Source organism: Mastigoproctus giganteus, chromosome 7, assembly GCF_048544385.1.
Source record: "Mastigoproctus giganteus isolate SK-2022 chromosome 7, ASM4854438v1, whole genome shotgun sequence".
NCBI classification, from domain to species: domain Eukaryota; kingdom Metazoa; phylum Arthropoda; class Arachnida; order Uropygi; family Thelyphonidae; genus Mastigoproctus; species Mastigoproctus giganteus.
Window position 1 is genome coordinate 53,936,951 of NC_143581.1, and position 21,888 is coordinate 53,958,838.

Sequence of the window (21,888 nt, forward strand, 5' to 3'; positions counted from 1 at the left end):
GTATATGATGTCAAAATTATTCTTTGCATCCAGTTTCTTTGTGACAACTTCATAGTGACTAATCAGATTGGTCAGATGGCTTCCTTTTAACAAATCCATCCATCCATCCTGTGATTTCAATACAGCTCCATTCCTATCAAGATGATCTGGCAGTACTTTAACTGTTAATTACACTAATTTTCCTTGCATAGAAGTCAAACTTATAGGGCTGTAGTTGCCCACTTCATTGTAGTTACTACCCCTCCCCTTAAGAACAGGAGAGACATTTGTACATCTCCAATCTGTAGGGACTTTCCCTGAAGCCATGGATGCTCTCGGTATTATAGCTAAAGGTTAGAGTCCTTTTAATATAATTGGATAGATTCCATCAGCCTTAGCTGCCTTGTTCACTTTTATCTGCAAGAATTCCTTTTTCCTCTGTTTCCTTACAGTTATCATAAAATTATATAACTCCCAGTATTAGATACTTTATTTAGTATTAGTATTAGCAATGGCCACATGGTGCAAGGAAGCCTATAGCTTATGCTGCACCAGCCAAAAATAAAAAATAATAATAAGAGAAAAAATAAAAAATAAAAAAAAATAATAAAAAAGGAAATGGACAACCTAAACTTTTCCCTCCTCCTGAGGTAATTATCCAGCTGACTTTTGAATTTCGCCAAACAAATTGTCAGCCTCTACCAACCACGTAAGTAACTTATTCCAGTAATTTATAACTCACTGGCAAAAATAAAACTTCCTGCAATCCAGTCTAAACATCTCCCCCTCCGTAACTTTAAATTATGGCCCCTAGTTCTAGAATCATTTATAACCGTGAAAATTTCATCCTTATTCATTTTGCTTATGCCTCTCAGAGTCAAGTCTCCTCTAAGGTGCCTAGTTTCCAAGCTCTGAAACCCACATATTCGAAGTCTTTCCTCATATGGACGCCCTTTTACTGATCTCACCAGCCGAGTTACCCATCTCTGGACCCTTTCAAGAAGCACAATGTCTTTCTTTAGGTGTGGTCTCCATACTTGAACATAGTATTCCAAGTGTCGTCTAACAATAGCCTTATATAATGAGATTATGACATCCTTATCTCTACAAGCAATTGTTCGATACATCATCGATAGGACACCGTGGGTCTTCCTTCCAAACCTGTCTACAATGCTCAGAGAACTTAAAGTCTGACTGTATCATAACATCCAAGTCCCTTTCCTCCACTACCAGCTTTAGTTCAACTCTGTCAAGTGTATAAGTTATTTTGGGGTTACTGTTCCCCAGGTGCAATACCTTACACTTTGCTGGATTAAAGCATAGCTGCCATTTTTCTGACCATCCCTGAAGTAGCTCTGTTTGGCGGTGATTATTAACTGCTCTACCAATCTTTACATTATCTGCAAATTTAGACATCACGCCCTCTATCCCTTCAATGTCATTTAGGAAAATCAAAAACAACAGTGGTCCTAATACGTATCCTTGGCAAACCCCACTTCTTACATCAACCCAATCTGAGGAATAACCATTTATCACAACCCCTCTGTCTCCTGCCCTGAAGCTATCTATCTAAGGATTTTCCCTGTGATTCCAACCTGTTCCAGCTTATAAAGTAACTGCTCATATGGGACTGAGTCAAATGCTTTGCTGAAATCCAAATAAACAATGTCAAAATTATTCCCAAAGTCCAGCTCTTGAGTGACCCTGTCAAAATAGCTAACCAGATTAGTTAAACATGATTTTCCCTTTACAAAGCCATGCTGAGTATCCTTCAGAATTCCATTTCTATCTAAATGACCTGAATTCCAACTCTGATCATTGTCTTCGTGATTTTCCCTACTACTGAAGTTAGACTAACCGGCTGGTAATTTCCCACTTCACTCTTAGACCACCCTTATGTATTGGAGATACATTGGCACTTTTCCAATCCAACGGAATCACTCCCGGGTCCAGTGATGCTCGCATAATTAGCCTCAATGGTTAAATGCACTCACTTGTCACCTCCCTTAAGATTATAGGGTATATGCCATCAACCCCAGGAGCCTTACTGGCCTGTAGGCTCGAAAGTTCTTTTCCGAGTCTCCTCATCTCTGAACAGTTTCTTAAACACTTCTTCATGTAGGAATGTAAATGCAAAATATTTATTCAGTTTGTTAGCAATCTGTACAGGATCATCAGCAGTTATGTCATTCATATAAAGTGGACCAATGTGATTCATCCCTTTCCTTCTAGCATTAAAATATGTAAAGAATTCTGTTACTTTTCTTTGCACTCTTAGCCAAAGACTTTATAATCTGCTTTAGTATGCCTAAACCCCTGAATAACTTGATTACAGCCTAATTTATACTTACTGTACAATTTTTTCCATGACAATTTATAATCATCCCATGTATTTTTCTTCTCGGCCATTAAACTGACCATCCGATATCCATTTTTGGTCTAAACCTTGAACAATATTGATTTGCTGATATAAAAACCAGCCTAGTAATCAGAGATTATCCTTGAGAGTAGTTATACCTTAGAACAAATCCTATGTCAATACACTATGATCATTGCCATCTATCTGTTACTTTACACAGACTATTAGCACATAATGAATCACTGCTGATAATATATCAAGCATACTGCTTTCTCTTGTGGCCTCTGTAAGATGTTGGTACATGAAGCAATCATCTAGCAAATCCAGAAATGTTCTGTGAGCTATCATTTTATCTCAGTTTATCCACATAATTACTATGTAATCCCATTATTTCACCATAATCCCAATAACTGTATTGACATATTGAACGCAAATATGACTTCCTTTATCCTCTGACAGCTTTAATGTAATTGCAAACACAACAGCATGTAGCTGAGGTTTTGACTGGAAGCTTGGTTGTTTCTGCGAAAACCTTGTAGTATTGTATGTTTAGTGTTACAGTGCTCTATGGTATGAAAAAAGTTTGTTAATTCATTTTAATTGTTTAATAATGTGAAATTTAACCTACCTATTAATAATATTAATGCATAAAATTGTATATCATAAGCTGAATACTAATCAAAATGCATGTGTTATGTATGATTTGTAAAGTCTTGCTTCAATAATTATCATAATGAAATTGCCAGTCATACATTTATTAACAATGCCTTAAAATCTTAATTGAACTTATTGAACACAAATTTTATTAACCTGCATCTCCAGTGCTGACTGAGGATAAGATTCAGCAAGAATCCAAAATTTCAGAGTACAATTTAGTATTACACATGCTTGATAACTTACTGTATCACTAGATAGTGCTGTAATAAACTAAATTTTTATAAAAACTGCTATTTAGTAGCAAACAGTTAGACAGACATATTCAGCACATATAAAGAATTATATGATAAAAAACAATATCAAATGTACTTACTATTTTTCTAGCTCGTTTCACTAAAATGCCAAATGCAAAATGGTTTAACTGTAAAGAAATAATTTAGAACTTCCTTAATTTTTATTTTCTGTGCATTTCAAAATAAGATTAAATCCTAATGTTATTATGATTAGCATTTTATAATTCGTGCCTACTATTCTTTCATACAATTTTCTTTTCCTGAAGGAATATTAGTATTAGCCACATATTGTAATGCAAGAAAGCCACAGGCTTTTGTTGCATTAGCCAAAAAAATAAAACTAAATTTTTATTTAATTATCTTATTTTTTAAAAAAATAATTTAAAATAAAAAACAAAAAAGTAAATAACCTATGTGTTTTCTTCTTCACAGAGGTATTTTCTTCCTTCCGTAGGTATCCAGCTGATCTTTGAATTTCCACCACTCGTTCCAGTAATTGCAACTTTTTAGCTACGTAAAAGAAAATCTGCAATCCAATTTAAATCTCTTTCCCCATAATTCATATTTATGGCCTCTAGTTCTGGAATAACTGAAAATTTCAGCTTCTTCATTATACTCTTCCCTCTCAGAGCCTTATAGACCTCATTCATATTCCCTTTAACATGCCTGATTGCCAAGCTCCATAGCGCACATATTCAAGGTCTTTCCTCCTATGGGTGCCCTTATGCAGATCTCACCAAACAGATTGCTATCTTGGGGTCCTTTCAAGAAGCTTGACAAGGGGGGGGGGGACTTCAACGTGCATCACTTTTATTACATAATAAACCTTTACTTATGGCTACTGTCCACATTTCCTTGATTGTGATCATATCTCGAAAACAAATTCAATACAGAACAGAAGGAAAGAGCAGCAAATGAACATTTTGTTTTTTTAACAGACAGGTTCCAGACACAATTGCATCTTTAAATTTACTTCCTATGTTTATTTCCTTCAATAAATTCAAGTATTTATAAGCTCCTTAACTGAATCTACTATCGGCTGTTCACGTGACCATTGGTGTTTCTCACATGCAGGCTAAAACACAGTTTTGTGGTCTGATATTTCTACAAAAATCACATTTGTTTTGACATTGTTAATGTTAAAAAAGACAAGTTCTACTTCAGTTATGTTAAAAGTGCTTTAGTTAGCCTTTATGAAGGGGTTTACAATTCAGGCTTATTCTGTATAGTAAAAAGAACATGTACTTTGCTTACAAATAGTTATTGCAACACAGAAATTAACCTACAAGTTAAAAGCATACAAATCATGCATGCATGTTAAGTAGTCTATAATTTTCCAGGCAATGAAATTTCTTAGCTGTTGATAGCATATACAAATTAAGGTACCAAATTTAAAATTCATGTAATTTGTTTCACAGCAAACCTTTTTCAGTCCACTGTGATTGTCAGCAAAATGATAGATACACAATGAACACCAGGAAATTTTTACATAACTGAAGGGGATACCTCCACACAGAGGAACAAAAGTCAAAAGAGGTATCCTCTCTTGATAACCATGTTGTCACCATGTCACATGGAAATTGATGCTTACCAAGCATAAGAGGATACTAGCTTTTAACTTTTGTTCCTTTGTGAACATACCTTAGTCTGCTGAACATAAATTTCCATAAAATAAGTAAGATTGTGATATTGTGATTCTAATGGAAACTGCTTTTCATCCAAAAGTCAGTCGTGTTTGCAATAGGTGATATGATGTGTCACAATTGTAACTTTTGACCAATGGCCCAAGAGCATACATAGCTAAATTCAGCCTTTTTCACTCAAAACTGTTTTTTTTACTAATCAATGAAATTTGTAAAACAAAATAAAAAATTATTTTGCCACTAAAATTTAGTGAACAGCAAAAAAAAAAAAAACCCTCTGACCTGTAAAAGTGATGGGCAGGTGGCTACACTGCAATGAAAGTCACTCTCCAATGAACTTTAGCAAACTTGGACAAAGCAAGTTTGCTGGAGCATGACCATTCAAACTTTACCAAGAACCTTACAGATTTTAAGTCCTGAATTTTGCAATTCCAAACACTCCCATACTTTATATTTAGATGTAAGTGTATATAAAAGTAAATGTATATTACATAAAAAAAAAAAAAAAAAACCATAATGGAGTGCTTATCTTGCTAACACTCCATCTAGCGTGTAATGTGTGCATCAACAAAAAAGTGACGGAAAATAATACTATCTGCTTTTAAAATAAAATAATTCTGCCCATACAATTAAAGAATAATCTTGCTCATATAAATTTGTAATAATATTTCTTCCAGTGTTTAATTCCATTTAATCTAGAGCAGGGGTGGTGAACCTTTTTAAGGGTGCATGCCAAAATTGGCTAAAACTTTTAAAAAACTACCCTTGCATTTCAGAACACAAAATGAATAATGCTTTATTATCCTTCTTAATCATACCAAATCTTTCACCCCATGATTCTTGAAATTCTCACCTATTCCCCTCTTCATGTAAATGTTTTTGTTTCTTTGCTGGTTGAGCCAACGTTCTGAACAATCTGTAAAGGGCAAATAGCAATTAAAATATATATGAGAATCTATGGAAAAATCTTCAATCTCCACGTCATATACAAACCGTAATTGACAATGAAGGAGGCTACACTAAATACTGAATGTGGATAATATATCTCACATAACTTTACCAATAACTTATGGTTCTGAATAAAAATGTGTGAAATATACAATTTTTTTTCTTAAACAGCTTCTGAAATCTTTATTTTCTTTCAATTTGTACTAAAAGCTAATGGTAGTCTTAAATTTTTGCAAATGACTGTAAATATGAACACAACATTCACATAAAGGGTAAATTTTTATCACTAATATTAACAAAATTAGAAAAAAAATATGCAAGCAGAACAAAAACATGCAACTCCATTAACGTATGTCATCACTCAACTCTGAATTCCACATGCTCAAAAAATTTGCCATAGGTTTGCCACCCCTGATCTAGAGAAACTAAAATTTATTGTTAGAAGCACCTCATACAGACTTTGTAATAGCACTTAGGCTAACTATAACTGGAAGAGGTATAGTGTCACTGATGTAAAAGGAGACCAACATAAGTAGTGTTCATCTGACATTAAGCATCAGAAGCACATTATTTTTTAAACTCTGCTTACTAATAAGAATGTTAATAAAAAATAAAAGAAAGAAAGCAAGAAAAGTTAGAATGTTATTGCCTTTTTTTTGGTTAAGAGGTGATTGCAAAATGTAGTAAATTTTAACTGGTTTTTGTGTGTGGAGAATAACACAATTGTTCACGTGCATTTGCAAGGAAAGTCACTTCCTTCAATCCAGAAGGAGTTAACAAGGTGTGCCTATAAAATAAAAGAGAAAATACATTCACAAAAACACTGCACTCATCATGCGACAGGTTCAGTTTTAATGGCAAACTGAACTGAATCTCATAATTGTAGAATGGTTTTAATTAAGTTGTAAAACATTTAAATTTAAAAAATGCACATGTTACTCAAGATTTTTAGTTCCTGTGTCATGTATCTAACCTTTCCATATGTAAATGTGTGAGATTTGTCAAACATGGCCATCTTCTCTAGATAGAAGAAATGTATGCATTATCTTACGGAGCTCTCAAATTATTTTTGTATGTATGTATGTATGAGAAAATTCTTAGATGGCTTTTTAATAACATGTGTGAGACTTTCTCACTGCAACTTAAGGGTTTTTCAGGTGTATCAGTAAGTCTCTAAAATATGACTTGATCTGTGATATAAAGTTTGCCAGAAGTTTGTATAACATATCTGTGTAAACAACACATGCATATACTTGATGTGTAATATGCATGTATGGATATGTTGCCATTTTGTTCTTGTAAATATTTTCAGTTAAGGTTTTATAAAGAAAATTTAAAAATGTTCATTGCTGCTGAGTCTTTTTTTTATCCATCTGTATCCTGTAACACCCATCACTCATGTTACAATCCCTCCCCATCTTTCTGAAAAAAAAAAAGATAGTGCAATCACTGAATTTACAAAAAAATCTTGGTATATTGGATATGCCCAATTTTCACATCATTTAGAGAACATTATTTCCATAGACATAGGTTATATATATGGGGGGAAGACAGTGTTGCAGAACACTAAGCACTTTCACAAAAAAATTTAAATTTGCATCAGTAGGTTAAGTGCAGTACTTATACAACCATCTTAAAAAATTAGAAATTAAGCTGAACACATATGGCAAAGCTTTCCAAAGTGTATGTTGCTTTGTGTCACAAAGGGTGTTGCCAAAGTTTGACACCATATCAGCATTGTTTTCACTCTCTTATTTTCTCTTACTGCATATATTGATATAAGTGATTGATTAAATTGCAATTATTGATTAATACATAAATTAACAATATTTATTTTTCCCATGCTTCATAGTTGGAGGTCCATGTGCTCTGGTCACATTCTTTCTCTATGAAATAACTGACCTAATAACTGACCTAGCCAATTTCAACCAGCCTCGGTTAAACTTATACCTGGTAACACATATCTTCCCTTACTCTTATTTACATGTTTTTGGCCTGAAACAAAGGAAGTTGGGAACCACTGCATTGCAAGCACCCTTAAGCAGCCAGCAATGCATTTTCAACATAATATGCAACAAGCTACAGGAAAAAGTCACCCACCCCTGCAATAGATGATAGAATGGTAGGTGAACATACTTGGTTTGCTCTTATTCTTTTAATTATACAATCATCTTATTAAGCACTACAGCATTAACCAATAATTACAAAGATACTTTGTAAGAAATACTAGAGTTAAAACTGAAGAACCATAACTTTCTAGTAGTCATTAAATGATGCTAAAGTTTGTGTAATATGTTCAAACTAACTTGTAAAAACTGTAATAACAACACATTAAATCTTATGGCATGTACATTTTGATATTGAACAGATTATACAGTTACATTACATTGGGTGAAAGGATTTTGGGCCACCTACACAGATTCACTAAAATGAATGTTTTTTGTATACATATAAAAAAAGATACTTTTAATGGCAAATACAATTAACTCACTAGATAATAAATTGCAAATTAAAGATTATTTTATCATCCTTAATCCCCCATATCTCACCCTCTCTCCAATTATTTTTATGAATAACTACAGGCTACTTACTGGTAGTTGCATAGGTATTGCCACAGCTTGAAATCTATGAAGACAACCAAAACGTGTTTCTATAGGGTAGATCTATAAATAAACATGTGAAAATGATTACAGTTTATAAATGTAACTTGATCAGCTAAACTTCCAAAAATCTTAAAAACTATAAAGTAAATTTTGTTCACCTCTTCGCTTTAAACTTGTTTAATTTTACTTTTAGTTTTGGCAATATCTGACCACACACACGATGTGGTATCAAAACTTTCGTACCCTGACCTAGAAAGGGCGCCTCCATAGCCAAGTGGGCAGGAGCAGCAGTTTGTAGCACACGCTTCTTGATTAGGCCAGAGTTCGAGCCGATGACCACCAAATGCATAAAGGTCAGAGAATGACCACCGCATATCCCCGGAGCAATATGGCCTTAGTTGCTAATGTTCCTAAAAACCAAATAACAACAACCCTGACCTAGATAAAACATCAATAGGAAGATGCCGTTTTTAATATAAGTTGTCTACATATTCAATAACATATGAAATTTCATTCCCATAGGTGATCGTGGAGCCTGGAATCTGAGTAAGGATGCTATGGTTGACAAAGTGGAGTATCGAGCAGTGACAAAGTTCCTGAATTTGCAGGGCAAGAAAGCTCAGAAAATCGAAAAAGAAATGAGAGCTGTGTACGAGCAGAATTGTCCATCCTATGACACTAAAAAAGTGGAAACAGGAGTTCCAGTGCACTCATACAAGTGTCTTTGACAAGCCAAGAGAAGGAAGGCCATCATCCAAAGACAGTGAGATGGTTGCAAAGGTTGAGCAGCTGGTGCTGAGTGATAATTCATTTCATCGCATATGCAGTAGGAATTAGTTATACGTCTGCCCACAGCATTTGACATGACCATCTGCACATGCAATGTTCTCACCAACTGTTGGATTTGTGTAATGCAGATGTTGAGGACTTTTTTGATTTAGTCTCCGGATCATACTGGGTGTACCAGTATGAGCCGGAGACTAAAGACATATCAAAGCGGTGTAGATACACCTCCCTCCAACCTCCCAAAAAGGCAAAGACCACTCCATCTGCGAAGAGGGTCATGTTGTCTGTTTTGGGACAGAAAAGGAGTTATGCTGACAGATTACATACCTTGGTTTTTCCACACTTACCGGAGAATACTACAGAAATCTTTCGAAAAAGTTACGTGCTGCTTTGAAGGTGAAAAGCCTTGGAATGTTAACCAAAGGTGTCCGTCTTCTGTCAGACAATGCACTGGCTCACACGGCTATTGCCACCACCAACTTTGTTGCCCAGTGCAGCTTCGAACTACTACAGCACCCACCCTATTCTCCTGACCTAGCACCGTCAGACTTCTTGTTTCGAGAAATGAAGAAACCATTGCATGGATACCACTTTGATTTGTCTCAGGAAGTCATCAGTGTAGTGGAATTGTGGTTTCAGGCAAAAAGTATAGACTTCTATGATCAAGGCATTAAACAACTGATCCATAGAAGGGAGAAATGTGTTACTATATACGGAGAGTACAAAGAAAAGGATTAAAGTTCCTGTGAAGTTTCACCTTTTTAGGGCTATTATTTCTATACAAACTTTTTGATACCCCCTCATGTGTGCATCTCAAAATAACAGCAAAAATATTAAAGTTCAACAAAACATCGGCGTGAAGAGTGATATATATACAGGGTGATTCAAGAGGAATAGTAAATATTTTGGGAGGTTATAGTATCGATTATTCTGAATAAAAAACTTCATATAAACATGTGTCCAATTCTTAATGGATACGGAGATACAGCTGTTTGAAACTGGTGCACACAGCTCCCTGAATCAGATGTGACCAAGAAGCAGTTATAACCTGATGCTGTTTGGTGTTAGAAGTGTTGTTAGGAATGCCGCACATCTTCACACATGCTGAATATGCTGATATGGTGTTTGCCTACGGTTTTTGTGGTGGAAGTGCTACTGCTGCTTGTAGAAAATACCATTGACCGTTTCCTAACTGCAGAATACCGGATTTGAGAGCATTTACACCAACTGTGTGAGACTGGTACAGTTCCCAGTGTTCATTTCTTCTGAATGTGCTAATGAACAAAATGTGGATGAAATAAAACACATTCTTCAGTTGGTAGAACACAGACAAGAGTATGCCGAACATTACGTGAGCATGACTTGTATCCATTTCACGTACAGCGGGTGCAACACCTTCAATCAGGAGATAAAACGCCCGGCCATTGGAATTTTGTCGGTGGGTAAATGCTAATCGCTGATTAATTCCATTAATACTGTTCAGCGATGAAACTACTTTCACCCATGACAGGATGAACAACATCCATAACTCTCATAGGCGGTCAGACGAAAATCCATGTGTCACTGTAGAAACAAATTTTCAACATTGCTTCTCTGCAAATGTGTGGTGTGGTATCATTGACAATCAGTTTATTGGGCCTGTTGTGTTACAAAATGGTCTTACAAGGCCCATTTACCTAGAATTTCTGCAAAACAAACTTCCAATGCTATTGGAGGATGTTCCCTTGGCTATAAGAATTGGTATGTACTTTCAGCATGACAGAGCTCCTGCACATTATACCTGTCTGGTGATACAATATCTAAATCAAACTTTCCCTGAATGATGGATCGGCCACAGTGGTCCCGTTCATTGGCCACAGAGGTCTCCAGACCTCACTCCGTTAGATTTTTGGTTGATGGATGGAAGAGGATGGATGAAAAGCTCAGTATACAAAGAAAAGGTGAATACAAGAGACGAATTGCTGGCTCGCATTTTGGATACCGCTGTCCTCATAAAGGAACATCAAGATGACCTCAGAAGAACATGTCATATTACCACAAGAGTTGCAAAGTGCATTGAGGATAGTGTTGGGATTTTCAAACATTTATTGTGAACTGTAAAAAATTTGTCAATTATTTGTATCATTCAAAAAGTTAATAAATACAACAATAAGTCATTTATCGTTCTTTAATGCCTCTCATAAAGACTGTGCGTGCCAGTTTCAAACAGCTGTATCTCCGTATCCACTTAGAATTGGACGCATGTTTATATGAACTTTTTTATTCAGAATAATCAATACTGTAACCTCTCAAAATATCTACTATTCCTCCTGAATCACCCTATATATATATATATATATATAAAACAAAATGAAGTACATAAAACAAAAATTTTCAGGGCAGAGTGCCTCTTTATCAACTTGTCTTCTTTGTCCTGAGTAAAGTGCAGGTCTGGAAGCCCTATTTTAAGAAGGATATGGATCAGCTGAAAAGGGTTCAGAGAAGACAGGTGCATAAAAGGATTTTCTTACCAAAAAAGACTTCGGCTCTGAAAATTGCAGCATCTGGCACCTGTGAAGAGGCCTGACTGGATAATTTCAGGATTTATATAGATTGAGTAAACTAAATACTAACACGTCATCTTACTCTTTCTAGGATAATGCACACAGAAGGAGACATAAATTTAAATTGGAAAAGAAAGTAATGCATGAAAATATGCTTCCAGCCAAAAATTCTTGGCTGGAATTTTTGGTGTAAGCAACATATGCATCTTAACTCTTATCACTGAAGTCACTCTTGCAGTTTTCATTTGTGTCTATAGCTTGAAATGCTCTGCATTTTTACATGGCCTCAATGTTAATCGTAATAAAGGGGCCTGTATATATTTGTATGGTAACTGTAATTTTGCAAATCAACAAACATTTTCACATTGTCAGATCAGATTCTGGCTGATTCTACCTATCCTTTTCTATCCACACCCATTTTTGAACATAGTTTCAGTTGTGTCATCACTTAATGACTTGTGTTATTTAAGTCAATGCAATGCCATGCACTGGAATTAGTATTGGTAGTGGCAAAATGATGCAAGAAAGCAAGCTCAAAGCGTCAGGAAAAAAAAAAAAAAAAATGTTCACTTTATTTGTTCATCTAATCTTTTAAATCATGTCAGTGGCTTCAGGTATAGTTGTGAATTTTACTGCTCCTAAAATTTAAATGTTTTTATGCTATTTAGAGTGTCATCTGTGTTTTCAGGTGTGCTACAGCACCGCATAAGTAGTTATACATCTCTAGATGCTAATATCTTCCAGCTCTGCACTTTCTATGGCATATAATTTTCTTTAAGTCGTATTGCTCAATCTTTCTTGTTTGGGGACTGCTGCTGATGCTGTAAAGATCAGCGAGTGTTATTATCCTCCCTCCCTCGGGGTAAAGAGTCTCAAAGTAAGTACTCCAATTTATTCAACATAGTTCATGTAATTCAAGCCTTTGCTATACTCGTGGTGACATGGCACAGAAGAAAGCTGAAAACTACAGAAAGTGTTCACAGTCTACAATTTGCTGGATTAAGTGCAATAGTCAGTGTAGGCTTGTTTTCTGTGAGCACTTCTCACTTTTAAAAAACTAGTCAGATTCTCAGGCGGGACAATCTTACTGACAACATATTGTTTGCCGAGGGCAAAGGTCAGCATCTCTGAATTAGAGACACGAAATAGTGTTTCTCCTTCCACACCCCCGTCACCCACTGACCCATTTTCTGAAGTTAACTCTGCCTCTTAATGTGAGCTTGCCAATTCCTAAAGGTGACACCAATGCCTCAGCCCTCTCATGCCATGATGCACAGTTGGAAACAGAATAATTTTTAAATGGGAATGAGATAAAAAAAAATGTGCCAGAATTGCATAAAAGTAGGTGAAAAGATTGTCTTGATTGAAAATATTCCAAGGAAGCTCTGTATAAAAAATACTGACCTGAGAGAGTAGATAGTGACTGGAAGACCTATATCATGCTACTCACCATTCTGCACTCTGTGATGGTGTTGATGGATTCCAAAAAGCTTAACTTCAACACTATTCGACTTCCTTCCCAGAATGGCCTTCCATTGGCACAAATGCCATCTAACTCCTGTGGTTTGCTGTTGCTGCCAATGGCCCTACTCACAATCAATTCATCCTCATCCTATGCCCCAGCAGGCATGACATCCACAGTAAAGGAACCCAAGTCTGCCAAGCTCTCAAAAGCCAGGGTTGGCTCGTCCCAGGAAAAAAGCTGCCCTAGTCCAAGCACATTGGAAGCACACAAGTGTAATTGGTACTAATCCAAATACACTGGGTATTAAAAATCATACAGTGCAAAGGAAGAAGGTCAAATGCCTCCACCATTTTTATCAGTCTTTTAGGCCCAGAAACAACAGTGGAGCAAACTGCAGCCCTTCTCAAGCAGCTCAACATACCTGGTATACCTGTCAAGGTCCACACCAGGCATCCATTCTATGCCTCTTTTAGTATCAATCTCAAAGGTAGTAATCTTGAAGCATACCTGAACACAGCTATCTGGCCTGCAGGCCTCCTTCCAAGACCACAAGGAAGAGAAAGATTTACATACTAGCTTGAAAACAGATCAGGGCACCATGCATTTCTCAGCATAACTAGGCCTCTCACAGCCTGCTTATAAACTTTCAGTTTCCACTTCACCCAAGTCCTGCAATCTCACTAAGTTGTATTTGATTAAGTGACTTAGCTGCAGTCCTTGCCACAAGGAACAGAATCTCCCCATTACAATTCCTTCTGGGAAAAGAAACCCAAGTAACCTAATCAAGATTAAGTGTTCCAAAGACAGGTCTATGAGATGTTTCATGCAGAACATCCAGAGTCTGAAGAAGAAGCTCAATGCCCCGATCAATATGCTTCTAAGTGCAGAATACAACTTTCTTATACCCACTGAAACTTGGCTGTGTAACAACATGGATATCTCACCTCTCACCACCAACCTTGGATATCAATCAATCCTTGCTAACAGGAAAGAGAAGAAAGGAGGTGGAATCTTAATTTGCCAAAGGCAACAGTTCCCTGTTATTAAATTGGTGGTGATTTAGAATATTAATTAGATTAATGGGTTACTACCTTGTCAATGGCAACCAGTTTTTAGTGTGTGCTGTAAATTCCCAGCCATCACAGATCAGTACTAACTTCTCTGCTTGGCTTATGACCTCTGTCAGGCATAATCAGACGGTGATAATCATGGGTGACTTCAAGCTGCCTCTGCCTTCTGCATTAAAGCTCCTTGATGAGTTAACTGAAGATCTATTCAATCTAAATATCCATTGTGTTTATGCCCCACCTTCACATGAAGGTGGGGCATAACAGAGATGGACTGGCCATAAGCTTTACCAGGGAAACCCCAGTGGGCTGGAGGATGACGAAGGCCAATGTGATTTTGGCCATAAACATTAGTATGAGGCCACAAGTTTTCCCTGGTAAGAAATTTTGACCCAGTGCAATTTTTTACTGCCTCTGGATATAAACACAATGGGATAGAAGCAACCTTACAGAGAATTTTCTCAACTAATGTAAACACAGAAGCTGCAGTTAGCTTCATTTCTGCTTTTACCCCTGACCATAGTCCAAATGAGGCCTCACTAATTCTCAGATACACAGAGCACCATAACCCAATTCAAAAGATCAGGAAAGTTGTATGTGATCCAAAAATACTTAAAAATAGAAACAACAACTGACCTCTTCAGGCAGTCTCCAGAATATTAATATTGAAGCCGATTTCTGGTTTCAGAGATGGCTGGCTTTCGTTGCAAGAGTAGCAATGTCCAGAGGTTTGTGTTATCTGCCCTCACTCAAAGCCATGGTGGACTGGTGTCCTTTCACAATTCAAGATGAAGCAACAACACCATGCTGAATTCAGGAGACTGTCTTCAGCCATGTCACACTCAGCTTACTCACTCACCAGAAGCACCGTCCAGGAATCCAAGAAACAGGCCATAAACTCCTTTATGCAGAAGAGACCATCCCACAGACAGGGCTCCTGGTCAGCTTTTCATATCCAAACAACCCAATCCTTGGACCCGGCCAAATGGTGTGACCATGTTATCCAATTCACTAAATCTGTTCCAAGGGTAACTTCCCCTTGGAACAGTGCCCATCATGACAACACCATCCTAACTGATGTCAGAATTTCTGAACAGCAACTAATTAAGGCCACCAATGCCTCATCCCAAAATAAAACATAAATCAACTGTATTCCCACTTTTTGTTTAAAGATTGCTTCCTACTTCATCAGCGAAGAACTGACAAAGCTATACAACAGAATCCTTCAAAAGGAAGTTGTTCCAAACATTTGGCTGTAGTACAGAGTTGTCCCAGTTCCAAAGATGCAGAACCCAACATCAGCTTACAAAGTATAGGCCAATTTCCATTTTCTCCCCATTTCTCAAATGCTTAGAGAAGTGCACTTTCAAGGTTGTCGCCTAACAAATATTTTTGCAGTGACTTCTACATACCCAATCTGCACTACTGCGAAGATTGCCAGCCACTTGTCTACAGGCAGTCTCTGCCCCTTCATGCCTAGAAACAAAGATCAGTACCACATGCTGTTTTCTTGGATCTCAAAGTAGTCTTTGACTTGGTATATATTAATCCTTTCATGTGTCTCCTTGAAAACTATTAGTTTTGCTGGTAACATCTCCAAGCTCCTCAGAAAGTTGCTCGTCAAGAGATTCCTTACCTTCCAACAAGGTAATCACAGTTTCAACACACAAATGGAAATAGGCATCCCCCAAGGGGGAGAATTGTTGTCACTACTGTTTTCTGTGATTTTTCTACTCTTCACAATGAGCTACCTGCATGTTTTGCATATGCTGATGATATTGTTATCTCCCGAGCCCTCTAGAACCTCATCAGCCCCTGCACATGTCCTATTGCACTCTGCTCTCCTCAATAAATATCTGTCCTCATTCTGCAAATATGCCAACTTCTTTGAGTTGCAACTTAATCTTGCAAAATTGAAATACAGTAGAACTTGGTTATAATGAGCATCAAGGGACAGACAAAATTTCCTCGCTATAACCATTATCACTATATCATTGATGAGTGAAATCTACTTCTCCTATTTTTTTTTTTTAATTCTCAATAACATGATAAAAAGAAATATTAGAGAGAAAAAAAAATATTAGTATATACCTACATATTGCTTGTATTCGGGTTTTAAATCAATCCAGCCAACCATTGTTACATACCATACAAAATCGTCGCATACAAAATTTTTCTGCTTGAGCCTTCAAAATCTGACTGTCTATTAAAAATTCAGCACTTCTTTGTGTAGTGAACCATTGAAGCAATGGTTCATCAACATTTGTAACCTCGCACTTTTGAATTTTTTTCCCAGTTATGTTCTTTTCCAGTGCTGATATGTAAACATGTTTATCCTTCCACAACATTGATACTGTTGAAGAGGACAAAAACTTTTAACTCACTTCAACATTTTCTGCACCACATTCTAACTCGCAAATAATTTCCATTTTTTTGCAAATGGAGAGACACTCTTTTCTTAGTAGACATCTTTCCGAAATAAGGGTTCATTTCTAACTGATTTTACTTTAAAATGACAGTAAAGTGATCTGCATACAAAGTGCTTACAAGTCCTGAAATGCATACAAAGTTCTTAGAAGTCCTGAAATAAATTTATGGTTCAGTGAATACAAGACAACCTGTAAATAGAGTAATGCAACAAGCGGAATGCCAATGCACTATTATATAGCCCTCACCCCCGAAAGGACAAGGTCATAAATCGGCCACTAATCCGATGTGGGTGGCGATAAAAGCTAAGTTGCCCTTTTTATTTTTGTCTATTCCAAGAATTGGGTTTTTTCGATTATCCGAGCAATTAAGAATGTTGCATAGTTACCAAAATTTGTAGTTGTTATTGTTTGTTTGTTATTTGGTTTTTAGGAGCACTAGCAACTAAGGCCATATTGCTCTGGGGATATGCAGGTCAGGCCATATCCCGGAGCAATATGGCCTGACCTTTCCGCATCCTCCATATTTGGTGGTCACGGGCTCGAACCCCGGTCTAATCAAGAAATGTGTGCTATGCACTGCTGCTCGTACCCACCTGGCTATGGAGGCACCAATTTCTACAGTATATATGTGTAGTACACTCATTGTAACAGTGAGCAATTGTATGGGAATATGCGTAAAAGAAAATTATTATGGCTTTTTGCTCATTACAGCTGTGATCTTGTTATTTCCGTGCTTGTTATAACACCAAGTTCGGCTGTACAGTGGCAGACAAAAAAACTGCACCACTTTTGAATTTTGCAAATAATGTGTTTTGCACTGCATTGTAGGTTGCAGAAATGTTCAAAATGCATTTGTTAGATGGGATATATATCTCTGTGAATGAAATCCAATAAAAAGACTCCACCTGATATACCTAATTGCCATAAATATCTTCCCAAAGGGTAAAATGTGTAATTAATGAAAATGAGAAATCATACAAATGGCAATCATGACAACCAAACATACATTTTATTGCATTTACGTGTACATACTGAAATGACAAGTTAATGTAATAGTATTATGTACTGTAAATCAGCAAAATAAGTCCCTCCTCAAGCTGCAATTACAGCCTTGTAACGATCTGGCATAGAGTTAATCAACTTCTGAATATACGATTGCCCAATTTCGTGGTACCACACTTACACTGCTTTCCTGCAGCTGAATCTTACTTGTTGGCTTCTTCTGAGCAATTTTGTACGACATTATGTACCAGCAATTTTCAATAGGGTTCAAATCTGCACTGTTTCCGGGCCAGTCCAACACTGTAATGCCAGCATTTGAGGTATGACTGCACCTTAAGGGAGAAAAATGACAGAAAACATTGGTGTAAGTATGTGTTAAGCCTTGTGAGACAAGAAGACAAACTCATCATTGAATCTAAATAGCATAAAACTTACTAATTTTGCTGTGTGGCAAGATGCTGAGTCCTGTTGAAAAATGCAGTTTTGGACATCTATGTGGTGATCCCTAATAATGGGTTTCAGGCACTCCTCCATGATAGCAGTGTAGGTTTCTGCATTCACCATTCCGTTAATAAACTTAATTCATCCCACCCCTTTGCTTGTTATGCATCCCCAGACCATCTAACCACCGGGGAACTGTACAGTCAGTGTTATGCAGTCAGGATGGTATGCCTCCGATTTTCGTCGTCTGACATAACGCTTCCCATCCGAGCCATGCAGGTTGAATTTCGACTCCTCAGAAAAGATGGTGTCCCATTGCTCTTTTGTCCATGAAACATGCGTTTTAGCCCAAGCAAGTCGCTTCTTCCTCATTTGTTGGGCCAACAAAGGCTTCTTCTTGGGCTTATAGGTATACAGATCACATTCTGAAAGCCACCTTTGGATAGTTTGTGCACTTGTTTCAACACCAGGGGCCAACTCAAAGTCCAGTTTTAGATCAGGAGTACTAGCATGGCAATTACGAAGGCACAGCCATTTCAAATATCGATCTTGGGATGGCATAGTCACTCTTTTACGGCCTAATCCAGGTCTTCTCTTTACATCACCAAATTCATGCTTTAATTTCAGCGCCTGGGATACTGTTGACTGGTGGCAGCCCATTTCATCAGCAATAGCACACGTAAAAAGCTCTTTCTGGGACAGAGCAACAGCTACACTTTTTTTTCCTTGGTGTCAACTGAATGTATGGAGCCATGCTTACACCTCCGCAAAACAGGATACTAATGAGCATCCTGTTTTGCAACCCTTCCAACGCAGTATTTATAGAAAGGCTAATGCAATACCTTGCAATTACTGTCTGATGCAACAGAAGCGTTATCTGACACAATACCTTTGCGACAAACAAAATGACTAATCAAACAATATCTTATACATTTCACTACAAATGTTACTTTTTTTAAGGTGATGCAGTTTTTTTGTATGCCACTGTATGTCTTTTTTCTCTCCTAAAACACAAGTAGATCTCAATCCAGCGTCCTCTCTATGGCCCTTTATTTCAGGGCACATTCTTATCCCTGCTCATTCAGCCAAATTCTTAGGTATGGTAATGGATGAAAATCTGACCTACAAAGAACAGATCTAGCAACTACTCTCAAAAGCATTGTGGACTTTCTGGAGCACAATAAAAAGACCGCCAGAAAATTCATCCTCTTATTTTTTCAGATCTGTCCTCTCAGTGTATTCTGTGGAATACCTGGTCTGCCACTTGCAAATCTAGCATGAAGAGTGTTTGGGGCTTAGAATTCTAGGTTCTAAAGTGGGCCAACAATTGGGCTCACCTGACTTATACCAATTTCAAATTACAGCTCTGCATCAACCTCCTCTATACTCCTGTCTGGCACTTGGCATATGGGTGGAAAATCACAATAGGACTTGATCTCTACTCCAAAGTTCTTGATTTTTCCAACATCTTAGGGATCATGAGCTGGAAGATCCCAAGCAGAGCTCTCAGAAGTCATCCAGTGTTCTGGTCAAACCTGCAGAAGCTCTCATCTTTCAAGTAGCACTTTCCCAACAGTATCATCGAGGCACTCAATAAATCCAATACTGATTCTGACTTGTGGTCCAGGGACTCTACCTACAGAGTTAGCAAGCTCAGATCCCTTTTCAGGTATCTGAAACATTCTTGTAACTGTCGAGACAATTAATCTTGATTCCTTAGTGAGAGTTTTACATTCAATACTGTTGTAAACTACTATTCTCAGTTGTAACTGAATACGTGTATGTCTTTATCTGTCTTTTTAATTTTATGTCATAGTCACAGTTAGATTATTGATTCCTCTGGTTGTCTGTAATGGGAATTGTCTTGTACATTTTCTTTTTTTTTTCTTGTTTTGTGAATAAAGAATTGTGTGTAGGAGGGGGGGGTAAAAATAAACTCACTGCTGTAATCTCTGTCCTTCCAAGAAATTTTGAACTCCCAATCAAAGGGCCAGAACTAATATCTACATGATCCTTTAGACGGTACAGGGTTACAGTATTCTGATCATGACTTTGTGATGCAATCTGAGAAACCTGTTGAAATTTGAATCTGAAATCAAAAAAAGATTTTAATTAAAGTTAATTCATTATAAATTACACACATAGATTTCACATAAAAATGCATTTTTAACATTATATGATTTTAATATTACGAAACATTCACTCGAGACAAAACAAGCATGGTATTATGGAGTACTAGCATAATCTATAACAAACTTAACAGCTGATAACACTAGCCAACACAATTTTTACCTCCAAGAACTTAAATGCTGTTTTTAACCAATTTTTACGCATAAATTTCGAAAATCACCATGATAGTTTCACATCACATCACAGTTATTAAATATTGAGGTAGTTACATTTTACCAAAATATGCCAATTTCACATAATATATGACATACTGAATTATTTTAAAATATAAGCTAATTCTCTAAATTTTAGCAGTTGATTGTGGCCTTTTTATTGCATCCCTGTGTTTTCTTGGGATAAACATAATCAGACTTCTACCTATGGTTCTTAGGTTCAAATTCCAATGCAACAATTTGAAGAGAGCACACAGCGTTTTTTGTACACTGTGCCAAGGTTTTCCATGTATTAAATGATCACGACAAGTTCTCAGGGTTGTAAATCTCTCCTCCAAACATATAACAGAACGTATAATATTTTTTTTTACACTTGTATTACAAACTTGAATTATACGTATATATACCTTTATTTGCCATTAAACGTTGGTACTTATGGTAATTTTTGTAATCAGCACGTTTATTTCTTCCAAAATCGCATATTTCAACAAAAAAATATTTTTTGTTGGCTAGTGTAATGGGATTATTATAATTATATTTAGAGTATTTTTAATGTACAATATAATATACAGAATTATAATTTGCTACAATTTATCATTGATATAAACACTCAGAACAAATTTTATATGTTCATAGGATACAAGTACTGACCTAATTCATGAGTTATAGAGAAATATTAGTAATATTACCAATGTATTAATTAAATTTATCATGAATGAATAACCTAATTAATAAAAAATATATCAATTACTATTACATTTTCCAATGTAACAGTAATTGATATATTTTAATTGATATATTCACTGGGCAACAAATGTTTAAAAATGTTTGGTTTATCTTAATTTCTTGCTGTTTCTTTATAATTTGTAATATGCTAATTAAGAATGTCATTTTTTTTATTACATCCCTGTGTTTTCAGAAATTAAAAAATGAAATTCGCACATCACTACACTATAGTAGACTCCCGATTAACCGGCCCCTATGGGACCGGACCTAAGACCAGATAAATTAATGACTAGTTAATTCAAAAACACATGCAAAATACCATTTATAGGTTGTAAATTAAATAAAAAAATATATATAATGTATGCAGTGTACAAATGTTTATAAATGTATAAATATAAAATATAAGTTTAAAAGTGTATAAATGTTTATTAAACATTTACTCAGATAAAAAAAATCGGTAATATTCATTTGTCTTTTTGATTTAAATTCGTCTTTTGAAGCAAAATCACGTCACTTTTTCATAAGAATAATATCAATGGCAGATGAATTATCTTGCTGTTCGATATATTTATCGCAGTTTCAAGCGCTTTCTTTCCTACCAAATT

The 21,888-nt window shown here is 36.3% G+C and overlaps 1 protein-coding gene across 1 annotated transcript in view; it reads right to left on the reverse strand.

Moving 5' to 3' along the window:
* Nucleotides 1–21,888, reverse strand: part of mRpL39 (mitochondrial ribosomal protein L39) — a 66,934-nt gene that overhangs the window by 1,723 nt on the left and 43,323 nt on the right. Inside the window, exons 7-9 of the mRNA XM_090376902.1 lie at nucleotides 20,157–20,304; nucleotides 8,471–8,542; nucleotides 3,369–3,416 (exon numbers count right to left, since the gene is read on the reverse strand). Coding sequence (XP_090233028.1) covers nucleotides 3,369–3,416; nucleotides 8,471–8,542; nucleotides 20,157–20,304 — 268 coding nt within the window. The remainder of the gene's footprint in view (nucleotides 1–3,368; nucleotides 3,417–8,470; nucleotides 8,543–20,156; nucleotides 20,305–21,888) is intronic.